The sequence below is a fragment of the Prinia subflava genome, chromosome 17 (genome assembly GCF_021018805.1).
Source record: "Prinia subflava isolate CZ2003 ecotype Zambia chromosome 17, Cam_Psub_1.2, whole genome shotgun sequence".
Lineage (NCBI taxonomy): Eukaryota > Metazoa > Chordata > Aves > Passeriformes > Cisticolidae > Prinia > Prinia subflava.
Genome location: NC_086263.1, coordinates 5,515,780 through 5,539,144, shown reverse-complemented (window position 1 = coordinate 5,539,144; position 23,365 = coordinate 5,515,780). Strand labels below are relative to the sequence as shown.

Here is a 23,365-nt window from a genome sequence, read left to right as displayed (position 1 = left end):
CTTCATGATGTGAAATGCTAACTTGGACTTCTCCACATGGATTAGGTGTCACTGTGGCACACAATGGACACAATATGTCTACAAATAGGAAACAGAATGAGACACAAGTAGCAGAGCTGGGAAAGTATTCCTCTATCCACTGCCTCATGCACGTCCCTCCAGAACCAAGGCACCAGCCTGAGCTGGGCTGGGCAGTGCCACAGGTTTTACCAAATCACCTGAAAAGCACCTTGGCCATCTTGTCACCATTTCACTGCTGCCTGAGAAAAGTTAACTTCGGGCTAGGTATTCAAGAGTTACTCTCGTATAATAAAGCCTTGATTATGGAGATTACGCCAGCTCTGCTGATATATTTGAAAGTTTAAAGGCAAGAAACACACAGGATTAACAAAAAGTGACAGCTTCAGCTCCAAGGGCCTGCAAAGTTGCCTTCAGCCACTGAGAAAGTAGGCAAAGCAGGCTGTCAAGATGGATTTTGATCTTTACAAAGGCAAGATGACAGCACACTGTGCTTCTAAAGATACAAACACAGCTAGTAAATTCAAGATTTTCTGTTGTACTGTTCTGTTCATCTGATAATCTTAGGAGTTCATCAGCTAAAAAAAAGCATTGGTTCCCCACCAGTCACAAGAGGTGACACCAGTCACAAGGCACTGTTAGGAAGCAAACCCACAGGGGAGGGAGGCAGCCCTGCCATCACACAGGGCAGAGCATCTCTTGGCACATCCTGCTGGATGCCACATTCCAAAAGAGAATCTGGGCTGAAACACGAGGCAGGACTCTGGATCGACCCTGGGGGAGCCAAGACTCCTTCCCCACACCTCAGGCTGCCCATCCCGCCTTGCCTTTTCTCTCCCTGCTAATATGAGGACAAATGCTGCTTTTAAAAAATATTTAGGCAGTATCTGGATCACTGCCACATTATGGGCATGCTCCAGAGTGAGACTTCCCAAAAAACAGGAGCTCCATCACCACATGGGACTAACAGGATGTGAGATCTCTGTAATCTTGAGAGGATTCTCGCCTCCTCCTCTCTACCTGAACTGATCAGTGAGCTGCAGCACAGCCACCTCTGGCAGGGTCACCTCTCCTCTTTCCTGTGAGGCTCCAGCATGGGAAGAAGCTCCTGCAGCTCATTCCCAAGCAGTGGAAATTGGCAGGGCTCCATAAAGCAGCTGAAGATCTGGCTCCACTTGATAGTTTTATCTGAGATCATGATGAGCTTGACTAGAGGGTGCCAGCTGGATTGCTGTGGGGAACCATATTTATAGATAACACTTGAAAGGGCAAGTTCAAGGTGAGGGCCCCTGGTGGCCCTTTTTTGTGTTCCTCCAAGAGATCCTTATTCACACCCACCCAAGTGCTTGCCAGGCAGGTTGGAAAGGCAGCAGATGAAAGCTCCTGGTGCTTTTGTGTGACAGCACTGCTGCCATCTCGCCCTGCACCCATGGACAGCTGACATGTCCAGCACATTCTTCAGACCAAACCTTCATTTTTGTGGTCAGAGCAGCTTGTTGGGTTTTATTTAAATTTTTTTTTTCTCAGGGCAGCAACAGCTGATCACCACTTTTTAGAGCCATCATCTGCTTGCCCAAGAGCACAGCACTTGTTACTTGACTCTGGGCATTTTGTTTCACAAAGAACATTGCAAAATCACTGGCAAGAATCACCTGAGGAATTTTTTGTTTGCTGAAGGACTGGTTTTCAAAGGGGTAAAGGGACTAGGCATAGCATCTAAATAATCCCAAGGGCTCTTTGCATTGCTTTAAAAAACTTGGGAGATATTTTAAAGCACCAGCATCACTCCCATGAAATCCCCTGTGGCACAGAGATGCCTCCACTAAGCCTAAACCATGAACCACAGTCATAGGCTTAAAAAGGAGAAAGGATTCCCCTCCACACCATTGCATCAGGGCTTTATTTGGGAACTGAGGCCGCTCAGCTTGGCATAGCTCTATGTCATACTGCACATGGACCACTGTAAAAATGACTTTTTGAAACCACCCAAGCCATCCATTGGCAACTGCAGCCAGTGCTGAACCAGGGCCAGAAGGAATACAAACCCATCCCAGTGTAAGCCCAGAGCTATTGCAGCTGAGGGCAATGAGAGCTCCCAGGAAAACTGCCTTCACCTTCCAACGCTCCTGTGTCACCTCTTGCACATCACTTATTCCTTCTATTTTCCAGCATCTCCTGCTGACCATCTGTGCATAGTCTGGGCTCACTCAGGCATTGGAACAACTTCAAAAAATCCAAATTTCTGGAGATTTTAGGCTGAAACAGAATAACTAATCTGGCATCTACTTTTCAGGCAATATCCCAGGTTTATACAAAACAATTTCACAAAGCCAACAGCCCACTTGGTGTTTTTCTGAGACACTGTCCAGCAAGTAGAAAGTTTTAGACCTTTATAACAGGTTTAAGTTCAGGGTTAAGGTCTCTCAATAAGTACTAGAAGAAACAGACATACAACAGTTAGAGCCTTGACTGATTATATATCTAATCCTCAGCGTTCTGCCCTTTCCCCATATCAAATCACATCAGAATGCACAATAACAGAATCTAACACATACAGTGTTTCATTCCCCAGGTCATTGTATTAACTCCCAGCATTGTATTAACTCTGGAACATGAAGAGGGTGCTTGGCCTTAATACAGAACCACTGAGAAACTTTTAACTGGAATTTCAGCCCTTAGAAAATATCATTCTTATGCCTTTATCAAAACCAGGCTCTGGCAGATGTTCTCCTTCCTTTGGAGGTGATGTTTCCATCAGGTGACACAAACTCCCAGCACACCTGCACCTCCACAGTCCAGCCCAAATCCACTCAGTTACCATAAAGCTCATGAAATGTGCAAGATGGAGGAAAGAAGTTGTCAAATTTGGGGTTGGTTTCTACTTTGAGGGGCTACCTATACTTGGGAATAGCAATTTTGATGGCAACCTTTAAGTTTCCATGGAGCATGTGCCTCATAGGAAAGGAAAACTCATCTGTTCTTGTCAGTGGTCAGTGTCTTTGAGCAGCAGGCATGGCTTGGCAGCAAGGACAGCAGTGCATTTACCCCCTCACAGATAAAACAGTGTTCAGAACATCAGGACAGAGCAAATCTTAGACTAATTCAGGTGGAAAGGGTGCCTGGGAGGTTACCTGCTCCAATCTCTGCCCAAAGCAGGTCCAAGAACAGGATGGAGTCTGCAGTTTCTTCAGGGGGAAGCCCCACGACCTGCAGGCAATCCAAGATTATGTTAACTTGGAAAAACCACCACAAATTATGCAAAAGCACTTACCAGAAACACCTGGACCTCCAGACAGGTTGTGTTCAGCACAGGGAGAAGCTTCTTGGGTATGGTCACACACAGGAGGAGGAAAACCAGATGCAGACAAGGCTTGTGGGTTGATAGGAAAGATCAAGTCAACCTGCAAACTTACTGTGAGGGAACTCTTAGGTCTTGTGTTCAAGGGATTAAAGATCCTGTTGTTGGCATTTAAACATGTTGAACCCATTTTTCTGGAAAATTTCATCACAGGACAGATGAACAGCTCATATTTTGGGATATGCATCTAGGTCGAAGGAATTCTGAATTCTGACAAGACTACATCAGAAGCTGTTACAGAGCAAGCAGATGCAGACAAATCAGGTTTTAATTAACAATCTCAGCCTCCAAATGAGTTGCATCCCTGCACTAGAAGCACACAAGCCTCTGCAGCTACAATACTCAGAGCATCTCCAGCAGATTCCTGCTCTGAAAACTGCCATCACTTAAATCAAAGACTTTAAAATTCATTTCAGCAGCAAGACACACATCTTCAGTGATTCACATTAAGGACAACAGTTTCTCCAAGGAGAGGAAAAAAGCCTGCCTGCCCCATGGGAGATCACAGATGCTCTTTCACAGGAAGTAATTTAAATGTAGCCAGGAAAAAACAGGTTTCACTTAGTGAGCTTTTTCAGCAGAAAAGCTTAGAGATGAAAGCAAAAACACGAATTACAGTTCCCTCAGTAGAATAAACAGCTGGATTACTGGCAGGGCATTCAATGTAAGTCTCTAGAAGACTTCTCTCCCTCAGCTGAGAAGTTCACTCACCTCTAAGCACAAACCATGTATTTCTTTTTGTTAGGGCTTTCAGAGAAAATAGGAAAACAGGCATTAGAACACTTTTGTTGAAGACAGCATTAGTTATCTTCAGCTGTACTCTATGAAACAGATATGGCAATATTACTCTTGCAAACTTACAGTGAAGCTCTCTCCTCAGAGCTTTGAAATTCAAGATATATTCAAAAAAAGCACAGCAGGTATTTTTTGAAAACAGCCACAAGACAAAAAGCATGCTGAAGATGAAGAGATTTTTGTGGTTTGAAAGTCATCTAGGGACCATCATATTGCAGAGAGGTAACACTAGAGACTGTGAGTTATTAATTAGATGAGATCAAGTAATTACCCACTTAAACAGCAGACCTTGGTATTTTCTCCCCATCTTGACCTTGCATACCCCATTTCAGATGGTACTCAAGGAAATCATTTCAAAACAAGAAAGCCGGGTTTAAACAGCAATATAAGAATGGAAAAGCCCAGGAAAGTAACAAACTCTAACCTCTGGACTGGGCAGGACTGGCTGTCCTGTGAGCACAGGTACACAGGGCTGCATGGGCAGGAGTTGGACATGGCTCCTCAGAACTTCAGCAGAAATAGAACAAGGATCTGAGCACATCTAGTTTAAATACAAATATTTTGTATCCTCTGCTTTGAAGTTTTGTAAAAAACACACCAGGTGCTCAAACTACCAAAAACAATTCCTGTGGCTTGATTTTCAGAGCTGGAAAAGCATTGTCAGTTTTTCTAAGACGTTTCTCTAAGTTGTTACACCACGACAACACCAACAGGGGCCCCAGAATTCCCCTTCATGCATAGCTTGCTCTTCCATAGCATCCAGAGAGAACTTCACCTTAAAACAAACCTGATAGGACAGTGAGCTATTACAAAGCATGATTAAGACTGGTCTTAAGCTGATCGATGCACTTAATACTGAATTTTAAGATTTTCTACAAGGCGGTGCCTGCCCAAAGGGCTCACAGCAGATTCCAAGGGGATCCTGGTGCTTTGTGCACTCCCCCTCACATCCCATTGTGGCCAATGACCACTCCTGGTGTTCCACAGCCCTGGAAACTGCTGGGACAGCAGCACCACCAGCCAAAGTCACATGGGAAATGCTGCAACATTTGGCTTCCATCTCTTTGCTGGAACCCCCAGAGGCAGGAGATGTTTGCCTCCTACACAGAAGGGGCTCTGGTTGGTTTATTCACCACAGCCCGTGTGCGTTGTCCTTTTGGGACACTGAGAGGGGCCCGTGGGAGCAGGGCAGCAGAAAGCACCAGCGCTGACTCAGGGCTCAGAGGGAATTCCCAGGCTCTGCCTGTCCCCAGGAGCCCCAGGCACAGACAAGGAGTGCCAGGGCCTTGCCCTGACCTTGCACAAGCAGAGGCTCTGGAATGAGCAGCCCACGGGGCCTGTGGCCACCCCACACCACCACAGCAGCCCCACCTGGTGCAGAGAGCCCCACAGAACACACCAGGCATGCATTCCTCATCTCTGCCAAAGGATTATTTAGCTCTAGGCTAGGAATTGAAAGATGCTGGGGTTTAGAAGCCATTTAAGAACTTTTCTAAATTCCTGTTGGAACATTTTGCTGGCTAAGTAAGTGAAAAAATGTTAACATTTTAATTAAAAAGATATTTTTGAAACTTGAAAGCTCCTATGACATAAAGCTTTCTTTCAGAATGGAATTCTAAAACCTGCTGATAAAGCAAGTGGAAAGCAGTTTGCAGGTTTAGGGACACCCACATGAAGCAGGAAATGCTGCTAATTAAAGCACCTGATTTCACTTAAGTCCAAAGAGCGTTGCAAAAGACTGGAAAGCTCTCCTGCTGAAGTCAACACCACTTAACTTCACAAACTATGCCACTTAAATCCTTTCAGATGCTTCTTTTAAGTGTTAGTGATGTAGAAGTCTGCAGAACATCTTGTACAAATGTAGCACACTCCAGTTCTTTGCACCGTCCTTAGTCCAGAGGAGAAAAACAAAAACCTGTGCATGAGCTACACCGAACAGTGCATTCAGTACACCAAAGTGCATTCGAGGCACTGATCCACACAACCAAGCAGCCTGTCAGCTCACACTAATCACATCTTCTCTGGGATTACCCATGGACTGTATCCTTCAGAAACTTCAAAGAACTACAAAGCAGTCTGATTGGTTGTATTTTTTTTTATTAGGTTTATTATGACTTAGAGTTTCTATTACTCCAGCTGGGTAAACCACATTTGAAAGTAAGTTTAACTGCAGGACTTCAATTTCAACCAAAATCATTTTTGCATTACTTTATTGTAATATAGATTTAAATTGAACATTTAAAACTTACTTCATTAATAAGCAAGCCAAGCTCAGTAGCTTCAGTGCAGGATGTACTTTATGTAACTGCCGCACATTCAGGTTAGAGTGGATGTACATGGAGAAGAGACCGGGCAACTGCACGAGTCAGAGGAGAAAGCAAAAGTGAGCACCATTGTTACCAAACTAAACACTCCTCCAGTCAGTGTTCCTCACTGAAAATCAACTCACTTCTGGCTCCAGGAGCTACAGTCTGGATAACAGCTGAATGCTATTTCCAGAACATCAGTTTTCTACACTGGCACAAGAAATAGTCTTTAAAGCAACAGGTACGGGACTTTTTTTATTTTTTTTTTTAAGAGACAACCTGTTCTCCTGTGTTTATCAGGTGAATACATGCATTTTTGATCATTCTGGCAGAGGTCAAAGAGCAAACAACGGTTGGGGCTAAATGAAAAACAATCAAAAGTTGCCAAATATTTAAGGTACAAGCAAAAAAACATTAATGCAACCAGTTTAATATCAAAGTCTGCTTTCTTTCAAAAAAAATGGCACAAATTAAGTAAGAAGCCAGACAAATTTAGTTTTAGACTTAGTAATAAACTGAATTAATGCTTCAGAGCATTAACAAGATTTATTTCACTGCAAGAAAGGGGAGAAGTAATTTGAACAGGCTCTGTATTTGGGCTAGACCAGCAGCACTGCTACAGTTCAGCCTCTGTGTGCAGAACTGATACCAGTACGATGTCCTTTACCTCATCAAGAATAAAGTGTGTTAGAAGTTGCAGAGCATAAGCATCTTACTTGTACAAGCCAGTTAAAAAACAAACAGAAGAGCTGAAGAATGGTTCTCACACCTGTCCTTTCTGTTCAGGACTCCACCTTTCTTTTAGAACAGAAAAATCCCTCTGCCAACAGTCTAATAAATACTAACGTATATTCAGATACCATCTTCAAAATCTTTGCTGAAAATGCAGTCTCCAAATGAAAACGAGCTTTATGCAGTATTAACATCTTACATTAACTAAACCTTATGAATTGTAGTTAATAGCAGTAACTGAAATTAATGTGTACTGAGTCTTCAAGTGATGTGCAAGTTCAGCTACGTCACACAGGTGGGGGTTGGAGCAGCTCTGACAGCTGTCCATGAACTACAGAGCCTCTCACTACAGGACTGTGCAACTGCTGGCATCTTCAAGGGCTCCTCAGGGGAAAGAAATGTGATGGAAGCACCACAAGGCAAGGAAATCATGCTCAAGTAGAGAGCCTTGAGTATCTCACACTGCATTGCTGTCTTGCCTTGACTACAGACATCGATGAGAGGGCACCGGGGTAAAAAGGGCAAACCTACAGTGAAGTCTGCTTCAAACAGCAAAGATAATACAAAAGAGATCTGACTCTACAAGCACGTAAGCAAAAGTCTTGAAAAGCTGTGTATTAACATGGAGCTCAAGGTGCCTTAACTTTGCCAGAAACCACAGTTTTTAGTACTGGAATCCAGCATAGCTACACTTAATCCCAGGATCAGCCTATGCTTCCAGTTAAAGCATGCATACCACCCCTCTAAACACCCCTTTCCCAACGTGCGTGGTTGGAGCTCTTAGTTTTCTTGTTCTTCCTGTGTTATCCCTTTCCCAGGCAGAGATTTAGAGGCCCTAACGCCAGAGCTCTCCACCAAAGACTTTCTCCCTCTACATATAAAAATAATCAGGACACTCCAAGACTGACATCTGTCCTTCCCCATTCAGAAACAGATTTGCAGCAGATCAGATCAGTCTTGATCTCTAGTTCAGTTTTAGACTATGCTTAAGTTACGGCAGCCAGAGTTCAATCCTATGAATGTAAGCTAAACACAAAAAGAAAGCCATTTATCCTTTTAAATTCATGCTTACAGCATGTTTATCCAGAGTTTTATAATCAACTTCCAGTTTTAAATTATTTTCTTAGCACTTCACAGAACCTGCATGTCATTCCCTCTTGAAGGGGATGGCACCACAGAATCTTGTTTAAGTTAGTCCAAGTTTCCACATGTGACCAGAAGTCTTACTTGTTAGAACACACCCCTTTTCCAACTATTCCCCACATTCCCTCTCCTCCCACCCCTCCCCAGCAATGGGCAATTACTTCACAAGAAATGTAAAATAGGATATGGGTGTACACAAAACCTACCCTTCACTAATACTGAACAGAAAAGCCTATTTTCCAATTACAGGACATTTTTCTCTAAATTTAGGTCAGCACTGGTGCAGTCTGCACTGTGTATGATTACCACAAGGATAATACCAATAAGTACATATATTTTCTCAAACTGATTTAAAAGCCTATGAAGTTAATTGGGGAAAAGTTTAATATTGCTACTTCAGAGCACTAGAACACACAAAGTGAATCCAATAAAGATCCTTGTATTGATTCAATATTAAGTATTAATTGCATGACCATCATAGCACCTCTTTACATTATCACACAATCACCAGAATTATCAACTGCTTTTAAAACTAAAAAGGGTACAGTCCAATATTTATAACTTGCACACTGTTACTATACAGAAACTAGGTGCATGGTACAGTGCTGCAAAAATGGAAGCCTGCAGTTTTGACAAAGATGCCAAGTCATGTTGTAGACAATTCCAGTCAAACTGGCAATACTGTTTAAGCAAATACTCAAAGCAGGAAATAAAGGACAAAAAAAAAAAAGAATTCTATAGCCAAATAAACATCTGAAATTTCCTTTCCCTTTAATAATACAAGTAAGGTCACTTTTAGCCTTGGAACAGATACATGTTCGCCTATGATGATCTTGCTAACTACTACACAATATCTGATGTCCTCTGCTAAGAATATAGTTTAAGAAAGCCGTAGTTACAAGAGGCATCTAATGTAATATCTAAAATTTCCTTTATGGCATTTATTGAACTCTTTGTCTTAAACAGTGAATATGGAAAGATGGCCTCATGTTTCCTTTTCAATAGTACTCTGAGGATCAAGTGGCTTTCAAGCAGCATGGTGGGTTTGAAATTTTTGCAGTTTAGATCATTCTGTTGCGTTTATGAGTTGGTGAGTCTGTAATGACATCGCCACACTGGGCTGAGGTACGCTTTCTAGTTCCACCATTGTCCAAGTGGAGTGCCATTTCTTCTGATATGAAAGTGTTCAAATCAACATCATGGAGTCCATTTCTCCTTCGACTAGCATTGGAGCCACTGCTCACGTGAGTAGGCGAGCCTGGGGTACTGGAGCGAACACTTATACTAGCCATTGCACCACTAAGACCTGGGGAGAGAGAGAAAAAGGGCTTCAGTCAGACAGCACAGACACTTCATTCCCTGTGTGCCACACAGGATCACCCTCAGCCAAATTCCGCTCACATCTTAAAGACACTTCACCCAGCTATTTGTACCACTGCAGCCCAGAGCACACCTTCTCAGCTTTCAGCCCTGTAACCATCCACAAATTACCAGAACTGCTTCTTATGATGTCAAACATGAGCTTATACACCAGGTTGTAACAGCACACTCTGGCAAACATTAACTCCATAAGCATGACATGGTACTCAAAACATGGACATACTCAAGAGCAGGTAATTGAAATTTAAAGGCTTCACACTGGACCAAGAGTTACACAGCCCTGCCAAGGACTTTCCAGTTGAATTGACCTGGTCTTGTGTCAACACCACCACCCTGCTCCCTTTCACTCCCTGGAGGAAACTGCAGTATGGCAGCAGGTCTCAGACAGGTGTACACCACAGCTAGTTTATAAATACAAGCTTTTATTTCATGGCTAACACTAACAGCCAACACATCAGTATTATTAAATTCAGAAAACACTTGAAGAACAAGCATGGAAAACCACATGACAATCACCCAAAATTTGTTATCAACAGATCTGATGCAAATCACTGTCACAGGTACCCTGGAAGTACTCTGGTTTGTATTCCAATCAATAGTGTTTGATTCAAATTGGAGTTTATTTCCTGTAGAAACAAGGCCATAAAAAGACAACCATGAAGTTTCATACTAATTTAACCTCTGCCTTCTGTAACATTACAATTTCACAAAAGTGGGATGTTCCAAAACACAAATTTAGTAAGGACTAATACACAAAAGTCTAACTACTCAACTTCCAATTCAGGCTGTATTTGGAGACAGACAGGAGCTCAGAGATAAGACAAACATCTTTGCTATCATCACTTCTTCAAATCTGAGTATTAGTAGGAGAGTACAGAAACATCTGTTGGCCCTAGGAAAGACAAAGAAGAAGACAGATCTGCATATTTTCTAACTATAAGAACAAGGAGATGTTGAACTGTCTGGGAAGACTGACTCAGCAACCTATAAAATCTTAGAGAGAGCTCTCTTCTCCAGTCTCAGATATTCTATAGCTTTGTCCAGCCATCAAAAATCTTTTGTGTGCATTAATTCTCACTTCCATGTACTGTCAAATGAGCAAAAATCACTGACTGGCAAGTCAAGCCTAACAAAACCCCATCCATCAGCTGCTGGTAGGCCAAACAGGCAACTTCAGAGGCTCTGGGAAGAGAGGACTGCTAGAATTACAACATCAGTCACCAGAAACCTCGGTTAGAAGCTGAAGTCTAAAAGCCAACTGCAGCAATGGCAGGCTGAAGTCAGGATGGAGCCAACCAACTTTACTCTATTGAACAGGACCAAATGAACGTTCAAAGCTTCAGACTTGTAACAGCACAGGAAATCCTTTCACACAGATGTGGCATTACACAGCAACCAGCAGACACAGCCACTAATCACTGCTTCTTTCTTAGGGCTTTTGCTTACAACTCCAAGTGGTGCTCAAACAGGGCTCAGAAGCATGGTCTGAACTCCAAGAAGCACCCAGCAGATTTTATTAACAGCAAAATCATCATTCATTCACAATAGCACAAAGTATTGAAACAAAAGAAGCTGTTTTAGTGTAAAGGTCACTCAGAAATTAGGTTTGTGACAGTATTCTCAGGATTAAGGTCAAGCTTAAATTCAAAACCATTAGGGAAAGAATTTCCCATGCATCTACCAAAGAAAGTAAAGCAGCTACTTGATGACAAATGCATGAGAAAATGCCAATTCAGACACCATAAACTACTAACATGAATAATTTGGGCCGATAACAAATCACTTCACAATTCAGACATCAGTAGTTTAATTTCAACTGGCATGACATACATCAGAAAAAAACATTAATTCACCCTGTACATTTAAACTGGAAAAAATCTGACGGCATACAGGTGACATTTTTTCAAATTCAAACTGACTGTAGATTTCCCTCCACATCCCTATTCCAAGCAAAACTTCTGTGACCACACAAGTTCAGTGTCATTACTTATATTTAAAAATCAACAATTTACATCACTTATCAGTCATTTACTGTTATACAACTCATAACAAATGACCAACATAGTAAATCAGTTTTATCATGACATCTTTTTACTACATCTAGTGCCCAAGTAAGGGAAGAAAAATTACTCTAAACAAACCCCAAAACTGACCTGTGATGTGAAAAGCCATCTTTTTGGCACCACTCAAGAACTGTTTTTAGTGAAGCTTTTTCAAGTAAAAAGCATTCTTTAAAATAGTTGACAGAGTTAAAAGGTGCACCTATAACTCACTGCAGCATATTCTACACCAGACTGCCAGAGTTCACAAGCAATGCCTAAAGCAGTCATTGACTTCCCAGTATTTAGGTAATGCTGAATCATTGTACATTTAAATATACAAACAACCTTCAGGAGATAATTAGAAGTTAAAATCTTCAATCCAACTTGGTGTCTAAGGCAGGAGAGCAGCTCTGAATTAATTTCTACAGATGAGAATCCAAGGATATTGCATCACAGCATAGACTTTGAGTTACAGGTTAATCTTGCACCTCACACAGGTATTTAGTACCAGTAAGAGTCATGGCTGGGTACACTGACAGACTGAGTGACAACCTCAGCTCCTGGCAGTGAACCAGATTGCACAGCACTGCCCAGCCATCCACAAGAGCAAAACTGCCAAATGAAACACTCAGATCACAGCTTAGGATTGGCTAATTGAGCTAACATGGTGAGTCAAAGCTAACTCAAGACATACACATTCAAATATCAAGATGCCACTTCATGGAACCAACATCTCTATGAATCTGCAATGCTCAAAAAAATCTACTTTTGGTTGACAGGGAAAAGAGTCAAGTTTTTCCTTGGGAAGCTGTGGCAAGGCAGAGGATATCTCAGAAAAAAACATTTTACTGTGGATTACTCTTGGTTTAAGCTTTCAGCAGACTCAGAGCTCTTCCCAAAGTATTTAAAGCAATAACTGACACTAGGAAGTGGTAAGATGACATGACTGTCAGCAAACACCACTTCCCAACCTCAAGTTTCTATATTGTGATTAATATGGCCTAACCACAGGCACACCAGCTTTGTCCATACAACAGACAGAGACCCAAACAGCTGCTAACGTGGCTTTACTTCTCCCACAATCTCATATCCACCTCTGGAGTCTCCCACTCCTTTCTACCAGGGACATCTCCTTTATTATTAGAGACTTTTAAGAAAGCACACATGGCTCTTACCCCCTTTTTAAACTGGAATACATATCTCAAACATTTTGCAGTGCCTAGTACATTCTCATTCCTGTCATATCTTTCAGTCATCAACAGTATGACATTTCATAGACAACGATTTTACAGAAAGTTATATTCTAAAGGTCTTACAGTACTATCAGAAAGAGCTGTGGCCAATACTAGACAATTTATAACTAAGTACACTCCAAAATTATCAAGATATTAGACTGCTTGACTAAAAGTATGTTTCATGGATTACAAAATACTCAGAACTGTCAATTCAAAATGAACAAGTTTATCACCACTAGCCTAACAAACTGTAAATGCTGTTTCATCTGCACTACAATCATGCCCACGTACAACTTATTCAGGTCACTACTACAGCATAATATACTGGGTAGCTACTGCTCAGTATAGTAATAGTACTACCTATTGTTTTCTAGAAGTTTTAATCAGGAAGTATCAAAAGGAACATTCATGCTCAGATAAGTGTGACTAAAGCAGGAATTAGTTAATAACCCCAGATAAACACAAAGTGGCAGGCAGAGAGATCCTTGTCACTCTTCTGTCATATTCACCCTTTCCTAATACTGGCTCAAAGAGCAAGTTTTAGCACACACAATTCCATCACAGCTATATATACACACAACCTTTAAATTAGACCAATCTGAACTCTGTTCTCCCATCCCCTCTTTTACCAACTGCTGCCTCTCCACCCTGCTCAGTGCTCCTGTTTTAAACTGCACTTAAAAATTTGAGAAGCAAATATGAAGGCCCAGTGGAAATTCAGACTCTTAAGGGGCCAGGCCACAGACTTACACATGCAAGTGTTCTCCCTACCCCAAAGAGATCAAATCACATCAATTATAGACATCAACATTAAAGCTAAGGAGAAAAAGAACTAATATTCTCTCATCATACTGTTGCCCTATTTTTTCCCAAAAATTCACCTATTTTTTTTATTAAGAATGCTCAAGTCAAATGCATTTCAACATTACCTTTCCAAGCTTGCTTCTTCCCCCTCCTCAAATCACAGCATTTTGTCACACAGTGCTGGGAGGAAGGTCTGTGAAACACGGAGCACATCCCACAGGAAAGGACCCCACTCTTGGAACACCAGCTACAGCCAGGCACAGCGTGGCTGAGCATGCAGCACTGTTTGGGAATCTTGTACTGTTAGCTCAGACTGATGTAATTCTGTCATTTGAAACTCACCTCTTGGAGAACTGGAAATGTCAATACACATCCTGAGAGTAGGTGAAGGTACATCCATACTTTCCCTAGCTGCAATCACATTTCAGGCACTAATGGAAGTTAAAAACCCAACTCTGTAATTGAAATGTTGGACAATAAAGGTATTATCTTCTACTACCACATCTTAAAACACCAAGCATCAGACTGAGGTTTCATTAAAGTTTTAGAAAACTGCACTGGCACTTCAGAGTAAATCCTGTATTACCTTGAGAGAACGACTCAGCTTTTCTAAAAGGCTTGAACTTCTTTTTAAATATTCCCCAGTTCAGGTCACCAGCCATGTTTTATTTCAAAGGTTACCCATGAGCATGTTATCAGTGAAAAACTGGTAATAAGGGAAAAGACGTTGTTTACCAAAGTTTACTCTCTCAAGAGTAAAGTTCCAAAGTCTCATTCTCACTAACACTAAAGATTTCAGTAACAACTGCAGAGCACAGATGTCATGGAGTTAGAAGAAAAGGAGATCACATACATCTTAAACCTTCTCATGCCTAATTTTTTGTCATGATAATTTTGCTTTTAGCTACTATAACAAGTTCTTCTCTACTGTTCTGCTTTCAAGACGAGTTTTCTTGTAGTAGAAAGACTTGATAATTCTGGGGTCAACATCTTGTCTAAAAAACTGTCAACCATCTTCGCAGAATAAAAATACATGTCAGAGGTTACAGGGCTGGAGACAGAAGAAGCAATGCCAAAAATCCAATGTTAAGACTTTTTTTTTTTCAGATGAAGCATACAGTTTAAAGATTGTAGAATGGCTAAAGGATGCTATTCTCCAATAGTATAGTCTAGGGGATACACCTAGAATTGTGTTTGATATCCTAGGAAATACTGGAAAATTAGCTATTTTATTACCATTGCTTCTGTCAAAATCTTCAGATATGCTGATGATGCATTTAGGGGCTAATATGATGAAAAAAGGAGCTATTTTCCACCATCAAAGGGGAAGTTATAATGTCATGCATGGTCTTTAGACGTATTAGTACCTATTTCTGAGAAGTCAACACACCAGCTCTGCTTCCCCTGAGCTTTACCTGGTGCCACAAGCTATTCATACCTATCCCTGCTTCACTGAAAGAGGTCTTGCTGCAAGCAGCAAAGTTTTAGCATTATCCCTCCAATCTAATTTCACCCATCCAATCAAGAAATACTCTATTCACACCAGGAAGCCAACCGGAACAAAAGAGCCTCCCTCCTTTAAATGCCAGCTGGAAACTCCTCTCAAAACCTCTGTGCCTGGAATGCTCCTCACCATCATCAGGTCCTCATGTTCCCTCAGGATACCTAAATGCAGCACTTCCAAACAATGTGCCAAAAACTACCCCTAATGAGGACAATTTACACACACCTGAAGATCCTTGGCAGGTTTCAAAATCAAAATAGAGTTTTGAAAAGACCTACAATAAATAGGAAATGAGTTCATGACATTGCTTAATCACAACTTCCTTAATGTTAAAGGAAAAAAAAAGGGGGAGAAGCTGGAGTAATGCAGACATTGCAGGCAATAACCTAAAACCAGTTATGAGGCCCAACACAAGCCCAGTCACTAAAGGATTAGCACAAAAGCATTTGTGTCAAGGACCAGATTGAAACTGATATGAGGAGAACCTAATCCAGAAGGTGACTGACGTGTAATCTTGTCAACCAGCTGATGCAGGAGAAAAGTACATTTTGAGCCCCTGCAGCAGCACTACAGAGGACAGAACTTCCTCATGACCCTGCATTACATTATGAAATATGGGAAACTTTAAGCATCACTGCTCAGATCCTCATGCTATAGAGAAGTGACTTCCATAAACCACCTCTGTACAAAGCAAATGCTGGGAAGCAATACATGGACACAAATGAGCCATATTACCAATAAAAATGCCTGAGTTTACTCAGAGAGCTTACTGTGCTGAAATGAGTCTACCTAAGCTTCCTCTCACCTGAGACTGAGCCTTTACAGTTAAATCCAACTCCACAGACTCAACTGTATTTTCAGAAAATCATTTTCACGAGAGTGCTTATCACAGTGAGAGCCAGCTTCTGCAGTTGTTCTCATGAAATTAATTTTATCTACACTGAGTAAGCAGCAGTGGTGCACAGAATTTCCTAACCCCCTTCTAGTAGGAGCCAGGAAACTGCCAAAAACGACAGGACTGGGTGGGGAAGCATGTTTGATTTAAATGGCAACAGGGTAGCCAATAATACCAGATTTAGGCTGTCACCTATACAGTAACAGTGTCTGGATGGGGTATCTTTAAAAACCACCACAGCACAGCAGAAGCCAAGACCGTGTCTTCAGGCATTCACTCTGCTAATTAACTCATCAAATCTACCCCCCACTGAGAATATCCAGACAGTAAAAATTTCATTTAGGTTGCACCTTTGGATAGCTTAATTTTTACTTTTACAGTAGTCTAGGGTTTGTACCTCAAGATATCTGCTACCTTTTTGAATTTTAGAAGGCATAAAACCCAGAGGTGAACTGCCTCATCTCACCCCCAGAGCAATTTAAAGCATATTTGTCTATCGCTTGCTAAATCATAATCCAATACAGAATAAGTCACTGAATATTCATGTCTGAAAAGAGATACACTACCAACATTGTTGGTGATGGCAAGGATATGTGACATTCAGTATGACACTGGAAGACATGTAAATCTGAAAGTGAACTAGAGCAAACTTCTGAACAAGACTCTATTTCAAAAATGTGTAAGTGCAAGTAAAGTAAAGCACATTTCCAGGGTACTTTAAGTAAAATGCTGAACTGCATTATCCAGTGCCTAACAAAGGTACTAGAGAGCCAGAGACAGAAGCATCAGACACCAAATTTCCTCCCTAGCCCCTAAAACTTTGCTACTAGTCAAATCTTAATATTTAACTAGTTGCTAGCATAGCATTGCCATTTTCCAAGAATTTTGTTTACTTTAGCATTGGTATGAATGCCAAGCCTCTTTACGCTTCAGAAACACTACCAAGACTTGATACTTAACTGTTGAGTTGACAGCTGTGCCATATTACAGACCCAAATGTCATTTTTATTCAATACTTTTTCCTCGTTCAAAATATTCAAATCTTTAGCAGCCAACACACGCCTTATACACACAAACGGCCCCGTAAGGAATGAAGGGGATACTTTCGGCTGGAACACCAGGTACATGACATTATGATATGCCAAACGTGCTTTAAGAACCCCCACCCAATTTTAACCAAGTAGTATTGAAAAAGTGACTGTTACCATGCAGAGCTATGGCTTCACGGAAGGGTTGCAAATCAGTCTCTACAGACGAGCTAGTTTCTGTCGAAGTAGCTCGGTTAGGGGATACTACAGTCAGTCTTGGGGGAGCTCTAGAATTTCTTGGAGGAGGGACTTTTCCACAAAGGAAGCTGATCAAGTCTTCTCTTCGGATAGTTCTTCTGCGTTTTTTAACCCAGGCTAGCACATCTTTGTTCCGCCGCTGATAGCCTATCTGAATTCCTAAATCAAAGCTTCGCTGGTGAGCGTCCACACTCTCTGCAAGAAGACAGAAAAGAAGTTCTCTTAGTGTTACACAGCAATGTACAGAACACAGCACTGATGTGGCTTCCTGTCAACCATGGGAAAGAAGAAGTGTCTACATCTTCTACAAGTTACACCATAAGGTGGCTGCAGCACCAAAGAGCAGTTCCATTAAACCTGAAGAGAGTATTAGCCAAAATGTTCCACCCTCTTTACAAGTCAGATAGTCAAAAGCAACTCCAGCACTACTTAAATAGCATTTACTATACTTCAGGTCAACACTACAGCACTATTTATTTACATTAAAAACACACTGAGAGCTTGTCAGACTGAGGAAGACACTTAAATCAATGGACAACAGACTTAGACACACAAAGGGCATCAATACAGCCAGGCAGTCCCAACATAAGGAAGGAGTAGCTGCTTTTCTTCATTCTGACAGGTAAGGAACTGCCAGAAAACTCAAGATTTCTTTCAAGTTCCCCTCTTCTCAGCTGAATTTCAATTGCAGAGGCAATTCACAAGCCATAGTTTTGAAACTAGTTAGAATACAAGTGTTCCCAATGACTTTCAATTAACCAACATACCATTTAAAAAGGCTAAGAAAGTTTCCTTCCCCATTTAAGATCCTATGGCAATTTTGATATACAAAAACTTTAAACATACTATTTAAAACAAATCCTACTACAAAATGCAATTTCACTGTCTGTCAGTGTAGTCACCTGTGCACATCAGTTATAACTGTGTCTCCAAAAGACTTGAATGCCCTGTATTAAGTTGCTTTCAAACTTGGGGAAGTGTATTTCTGGCTACCAGTTTGAGTAAGTTTCAAACCACAGTAACAGGTGGGACAAATCCTGTTCACTACACAGTTATGCTCATCTTGTTTGTCACAGGTTTGCTATCAGAGCTTTGACAACACCTATTTCAGTTTCATGTAAAGTACTGTTATGTTGCTCTTGCTCCTTAAAAGACATGAACATATTCACTCCAACTTCGTTTTATTTGGATTTTATAAATTTTCTTGATGTGGTAAAGCTGATTTAAACAGCATTTTATGTTCTTGTTTTATTAATGAAGCCCAAGGCAAAAACCATCTGCCCAGAACATGAAGGAATTTCTTTAAGAACAGCTATCCCAAGATATTGGTTTATTAACAGTACACAAGTAATGGAGCTTTGTCACACTCCAGAAAGAGTGTGACCCAAAAAGAACTACTATTAAATGCTATTCTTGGACTTACATTCTAAGGCACCACTGCACAGTCCATAAAAGACAGCACTGATATCTACACTGCCCAAGAGTAGCAGCAACTTCAAACCTAGTACAACCTAACAAAACCACCTCAAAGTGAGCTATATCTTGGAGCTTTTGGAATATAAACTGAACAGGTACACAAAGTACACTTAACCTGTTACTTTTATCCACTCTAAGTATTTTGCCTGTACTACTTTGTAATCTGGAGGCTACATTTACAAATGCTAATTCCCCTGAAAGCAATGGCAACATGACAGATTATTCCTCCTGCCGTTTTATACTCCACAGCAGCCCAGACTCCAATGGACCAGCAGTAAAAGCTGCCCAAACACTCTGGAGCCAACTTGGAAACCGAAAATACTCCTTTAATCACTTCCTGAAATACCAGGAGTGTCCTTCTGAGGCTTGGAGGCTGACTTTACGTCAATACCCTGCTTTCTTGTGTATGAGAATGCTTTGCAAAGTACTAACTGTGAACTAGGTATGAGGTCAAACACTGACTGCTGATGCAGCCCAGAGAAGTTTCAAGCATCATTACCCCGGGTAGATTAGATTTTTATGGTAAAAGCCACAACTACTTTGTTTACAAAGTTAAGCTGGCAAAACCTAAGCAGTCAAGCTGCATATATTCTGAAATTACTAAGTCAAAATTAACATTAGAAAACATTCTTTTTTTTTTTTAATAAAAACAAGGTAAATTGCAGGCTCAGAAGTCTTATTCTAACATACACCTAGAACTTTCCACAGTGGCCTTAAGTTCTAAATCCTACATTACAAGCCATGCCTTCACTTTTTCAGCATGATCTGCAAGATAAAGAAGTGCCTTGAATGCAGTCTCTATCACCAGCACCAGAAATTCAGGATGTGAGACCATCAGTGTGGCGTGATATTAAACTTCTAATCTATATGCAGAAGAAATGCTGACATTCAAGACATCCTGGCATTCTCATTATGCACCATTTCTCAGGCTGCTCTTGTTAAAAAAATGATGCCTCAAAAATCCAAGTATTTATCAGATCAGAAAGCAGCTGACAAGGCAAGAGGCACTTTGTGGTGTTCAGTTCACCACACCAAGTATTCCTCCAGTGTTTTGACAGAGTCCTCCAAAACAAACAGTACTGAGAATGTGAAAAACAGGAGTTTTTTTAAGAACCACGTTCACAGCTAGGGAAAGCAAGTTCACAGTAAGAGACTCCAACTCGTCAGATACGACAGTGTTCAGCTGGTTCTACCAGGTTATCACCAAATTTCTACTGACTTGCAAGTTCACTGAAAATTGAAAGATGGCATTCCTGAGTAACTCAGGTACTTCAGCACTTTAGGATCTGTTTGAAGAAAACATTTGTTTCAGGTGCTGGTTTTTGAAGTATTACATTATACCTGACTAAAGTCAGCTTCCAACTTAAACTCTAGTTTCCCTGATCATCTACTCCTCCTCAGTTAATCACATCATTGCCAACAAAAAGACTCATTTTGCCTAGAGCACAAGTAATCAAACATTTTAACCAGAAATAAACAGCCTAAGTCTTCATACTAAAGATGCTGTAAGGGAGAGCCAGGCCATTTGTAAAGACAGACTGTAATTATTCCAGACAATTTATTAACACTACCTGCTGCCACTCTAGCACCAGTCTCAAATGACTGCTGTCCCCAGACATGTTCTAGTGACCCACTCCCTCAGGCCAGCACCTTCCTGCTCTGAGGTGCTGCCCCTTCACACACACACACAGCATTTAAATGCACCTTCTGCAGGAGGCAAGGCTCTGGCACTGAGGGCTGTGCACCTGCATTTCCACCTTGCTCTGTCAAAAACCTGATCACACATCACAAACACGTCAAGTTCAACTGCTTAAAGCAAATCCAAAATGGCAAAACTGGAGGCAAATGAAGAAGCATAGAGGTAGAGCTACAGATAATGCTGTACAGACCAACAAGAAAAAAAAAACAAGGAGAAAAAAAATCAAACTATAAGCCAGAAAAGCAAACATCTGGAACTTTAAAGCACTTCCTTTCCTTGGAATGGAAGGCAGTAACAATGGGAATCACAATGTGCCAATTTCAGCCTTCACTGATCTGTATCATTTTAGCACAACCTTTTAAACAAAGTTAAAACCACTGAATGATCCTTCTGCAGACAACAATTCCTGTGACAAGCCAGAGAACTGCAGAGTTCAGAAACACCCAGTAAACCAGCACTAAAGCACAGCCACATGCAGAGTACACTCCTATCAAAGTTCTGGCTAACACTGCCTTCTTACAGCCACGCTGGACATAGCCATAATGACATTCTAGTGCTTAAAATAAACTGGGAGGCTTACTTAAGAAGCCTTGCTGCCACAAGAAGATAAAACTTTCTGTCACATAACATTTATGCAGAATTTTATGAACACTAAACCCAACCTTGCCTCATCACAAAAGAGAATGCATTATACTGATACCCCAACACCTAATGCACCATGAAATATAAACAATGCAGGGAATTTCAGTACTGTTTAATAAGCCATTGTACGCTTCCCTTGAATTCACAAGAAACAGACACACATTGAAGAGACTTTTTCAAGGGTCTCAAAGTAAAACAGCTTTTTAAGTTTATGAGTCACTGACATGAGGCAACAGAAAAGATTCAGCTACCGTCAGCTAAAGAGGCCCAGGGAAAACCTGCGAGATTCAGGAAGCAGTCTCGGGTTAGATTTTATCAGGGTGAATAAGAGACATTAACAGGCCCTACTTATGAGTAAGCCGGGGCAGGAGGCAGAGTGGGGCCCGGCTCGGCGGGGAGGGCTGCCGGGGCAGCGGGGGGCAGCCCCTTACCTTTGTAGAGGTTGGTGACCGCAGTGGCGGCGTTCTGGAAGGGGACCCAGAGGGAGAGCCCCGGCTGCTGGCACACCCGGTCTGCAGGGAGGGAAGGACACACGCTGTTTATTTTGGAGTCACCCGCTCCGAACGGCCATGTTAGGTTTCGCCATTTTGTTCCACCTTCCGGAGCCAGCTCCGGATCGGGGCCGAGCGGGGCGGGCGGGCAGCGGCCCGGCCGGGGCAGCGGGCGCGGTGGCCCCGGCGCGGTGGGGAGCGCCCCGCCGCCCCCGCCCCGGCCCCGCCGCACAATGAGCCCGGCCCCGCTTCGCCATTTTGTCGGAGTCTCTTCCCGGAGCTGGGCGTCGGGAGCTGCCGGCAGGGCCGGGCTTCCCGGCCCCCCCACCCGCCCCGGCACTCGGGGCTCGTCCCCGCCCGGACCCTCCCGGCGCGGCCCCCGCCGGAGCGCCCCGACACCCCGCGGCCGCGCTCCGGCCCGAGCGCTCGGGCAGCCGGGGGAGGGGGTGCGGCCGGGCCGGGCCGGCGCAGGAGCCGCCCCGGAGGCCGCGCCGGGCGCTGTCCGGGCCGCGACCGCGGCTCCCCCTCCCTCTCGCCATTTTGTTTTCCCGTCCGTCTCTGAAGGCGGCCGCGGGTCGGCAAGCCGCTCCTCCCGCCGCCTCGGCCCCTTTGTACCGCTGCGGGCACCTCCCCACCCCGGCGGCTCCGCGGCTGCTCGGCGCCCCCACCCCCCACTGCCCGGGCCCCGACTCCACCGCGCTCGGGCTCCACCGGCCTCCTGGCCGCAGCCCCCAGCTGTGCCCTCCCCAGGCCCCCGGCCGTGCTCACCCTTGTAGAGCTGCGCCACGGCGGTGGCCGAATTCTGAAAGAGGTGCCAGAGCTTCTGCTGCTTGTGCTCGGGCTGAGCCGCCGCCTCGTCCTGCAGCTCCGGCGCCAGCGCCTCCTCCTGCTCGGCCTCAGCCAGGCACTGCCGCTCCCACTTGCTGAACCAGTGCTCGGGCCCGTGCTCCTGGATCTCCGCCTCGCCCTCCTCCTTCTTGTCCTCCATCCTCCGCCAGGCTCCGCGTCCCACCGCCGCGTACACCCGGTCCCGACAGCCGGCCGCGCTCGTTCCGTGCGCCAAGCCGGCCCTACCTCACCCCCATGCCGGGCCCGCCCGTCGCTCCGCCGGCCCCAAACACTCCTAGCGCCGGCACCGCCCCGAGCGCACTGAGAGCCGGGCCGAGGCGCCTGGGAACGCGCAGCCGGCCCGACCCGCCCGCAGCGCTCGATTGGCCGCGGCCGCCCCGGCACGGCGGGTCCGTGCGGGATTCCCAGCGTTCATTGGTCCGCTCACGTGTCCGTCACGCGGGACACCCCGGGGGCGGGGCTAACGCGGGTTTGGTTACGCCGTCACAGCCCCGTGCCGGGGGCGTCGGCGCGGCGCGCATGCGCAGTGCGCGGCCTCGCGCGGCCCCGGCCCCGCCCCTGGCGTGAGGCGGCCCCGCCCGCGTCCCCCCGGCAGCGGCTCCGGGGCCGCCCCGAGCGGGCGAGGCGCTCCCGGCCCCGGGCGGCCCCGGCAGCCGCTGCCCGCGGCCGTACCGGGAGGTGGCGGTGGCCGCCGCGGCTCCGCCGAGGGG

The 23,365-nt window shown here is 43.8% G+C and overlaps 1 protein-coding gene across 1 annotated transcript; it reads right to left on the bottom strand.

The window, feature by feature from the left end:
- Positions 1 to 6,931: 6,931 nt before the first annotated feature.
- HAPSTR1 (HUWE1 associated protein modifying stress responses) lies at positions 6,932 to 22,948 on the bottom strand. Its single transcript, XM_063414033.1, has 4 exons — positions 22,575 to 22,948; positions 21,747 to 21,827; positions 17,418 to 17,693; positions 6,932 to 9,658 (listed from the first exon to the last, which is right to left on the bottom strand). The coding sequence occupies exons 1-4, from the start codon at positions 22,792 to 22,794 to the stop codon at positions 9,414 to 9,416; spliced, it is 822 nt and encodes a 273-aa protein (XP_063270103.1). The 5' UTR covers positions 22,795 to 22,948; the 3' UTR covers positions 6,932 to 9,413.
- Positions 22,949 to 23,365: the final 417 nt, after the last annotated feature.

Excerpts from the sequence above, each read along its gene's own strand:
- HAPSTR1 (XM_063414033.1), bottom strand. The coding sequence starts at position 22,794 with ATGGAGGACAAGAAGGAGGAGGGCGAGGCGGAGATCCAGGAGCACGGG. Across the intron at positions 21,828-22,574 it reads CGTGGCGCAGCTCTACAAGG|ACCGGGTGTGCCAGCAGCCG; the intron begins GTGAGCACGGCC and ends CCCTCCCTGCAG. Across the intron at positions 17,694-21,746 it reads GGTCACCAACCTCTACAAAG|AGAGTGTGGACGCTCACCAG; the intron begins GTAAGGGGCTGC and ends GTCTTCTTGCAG.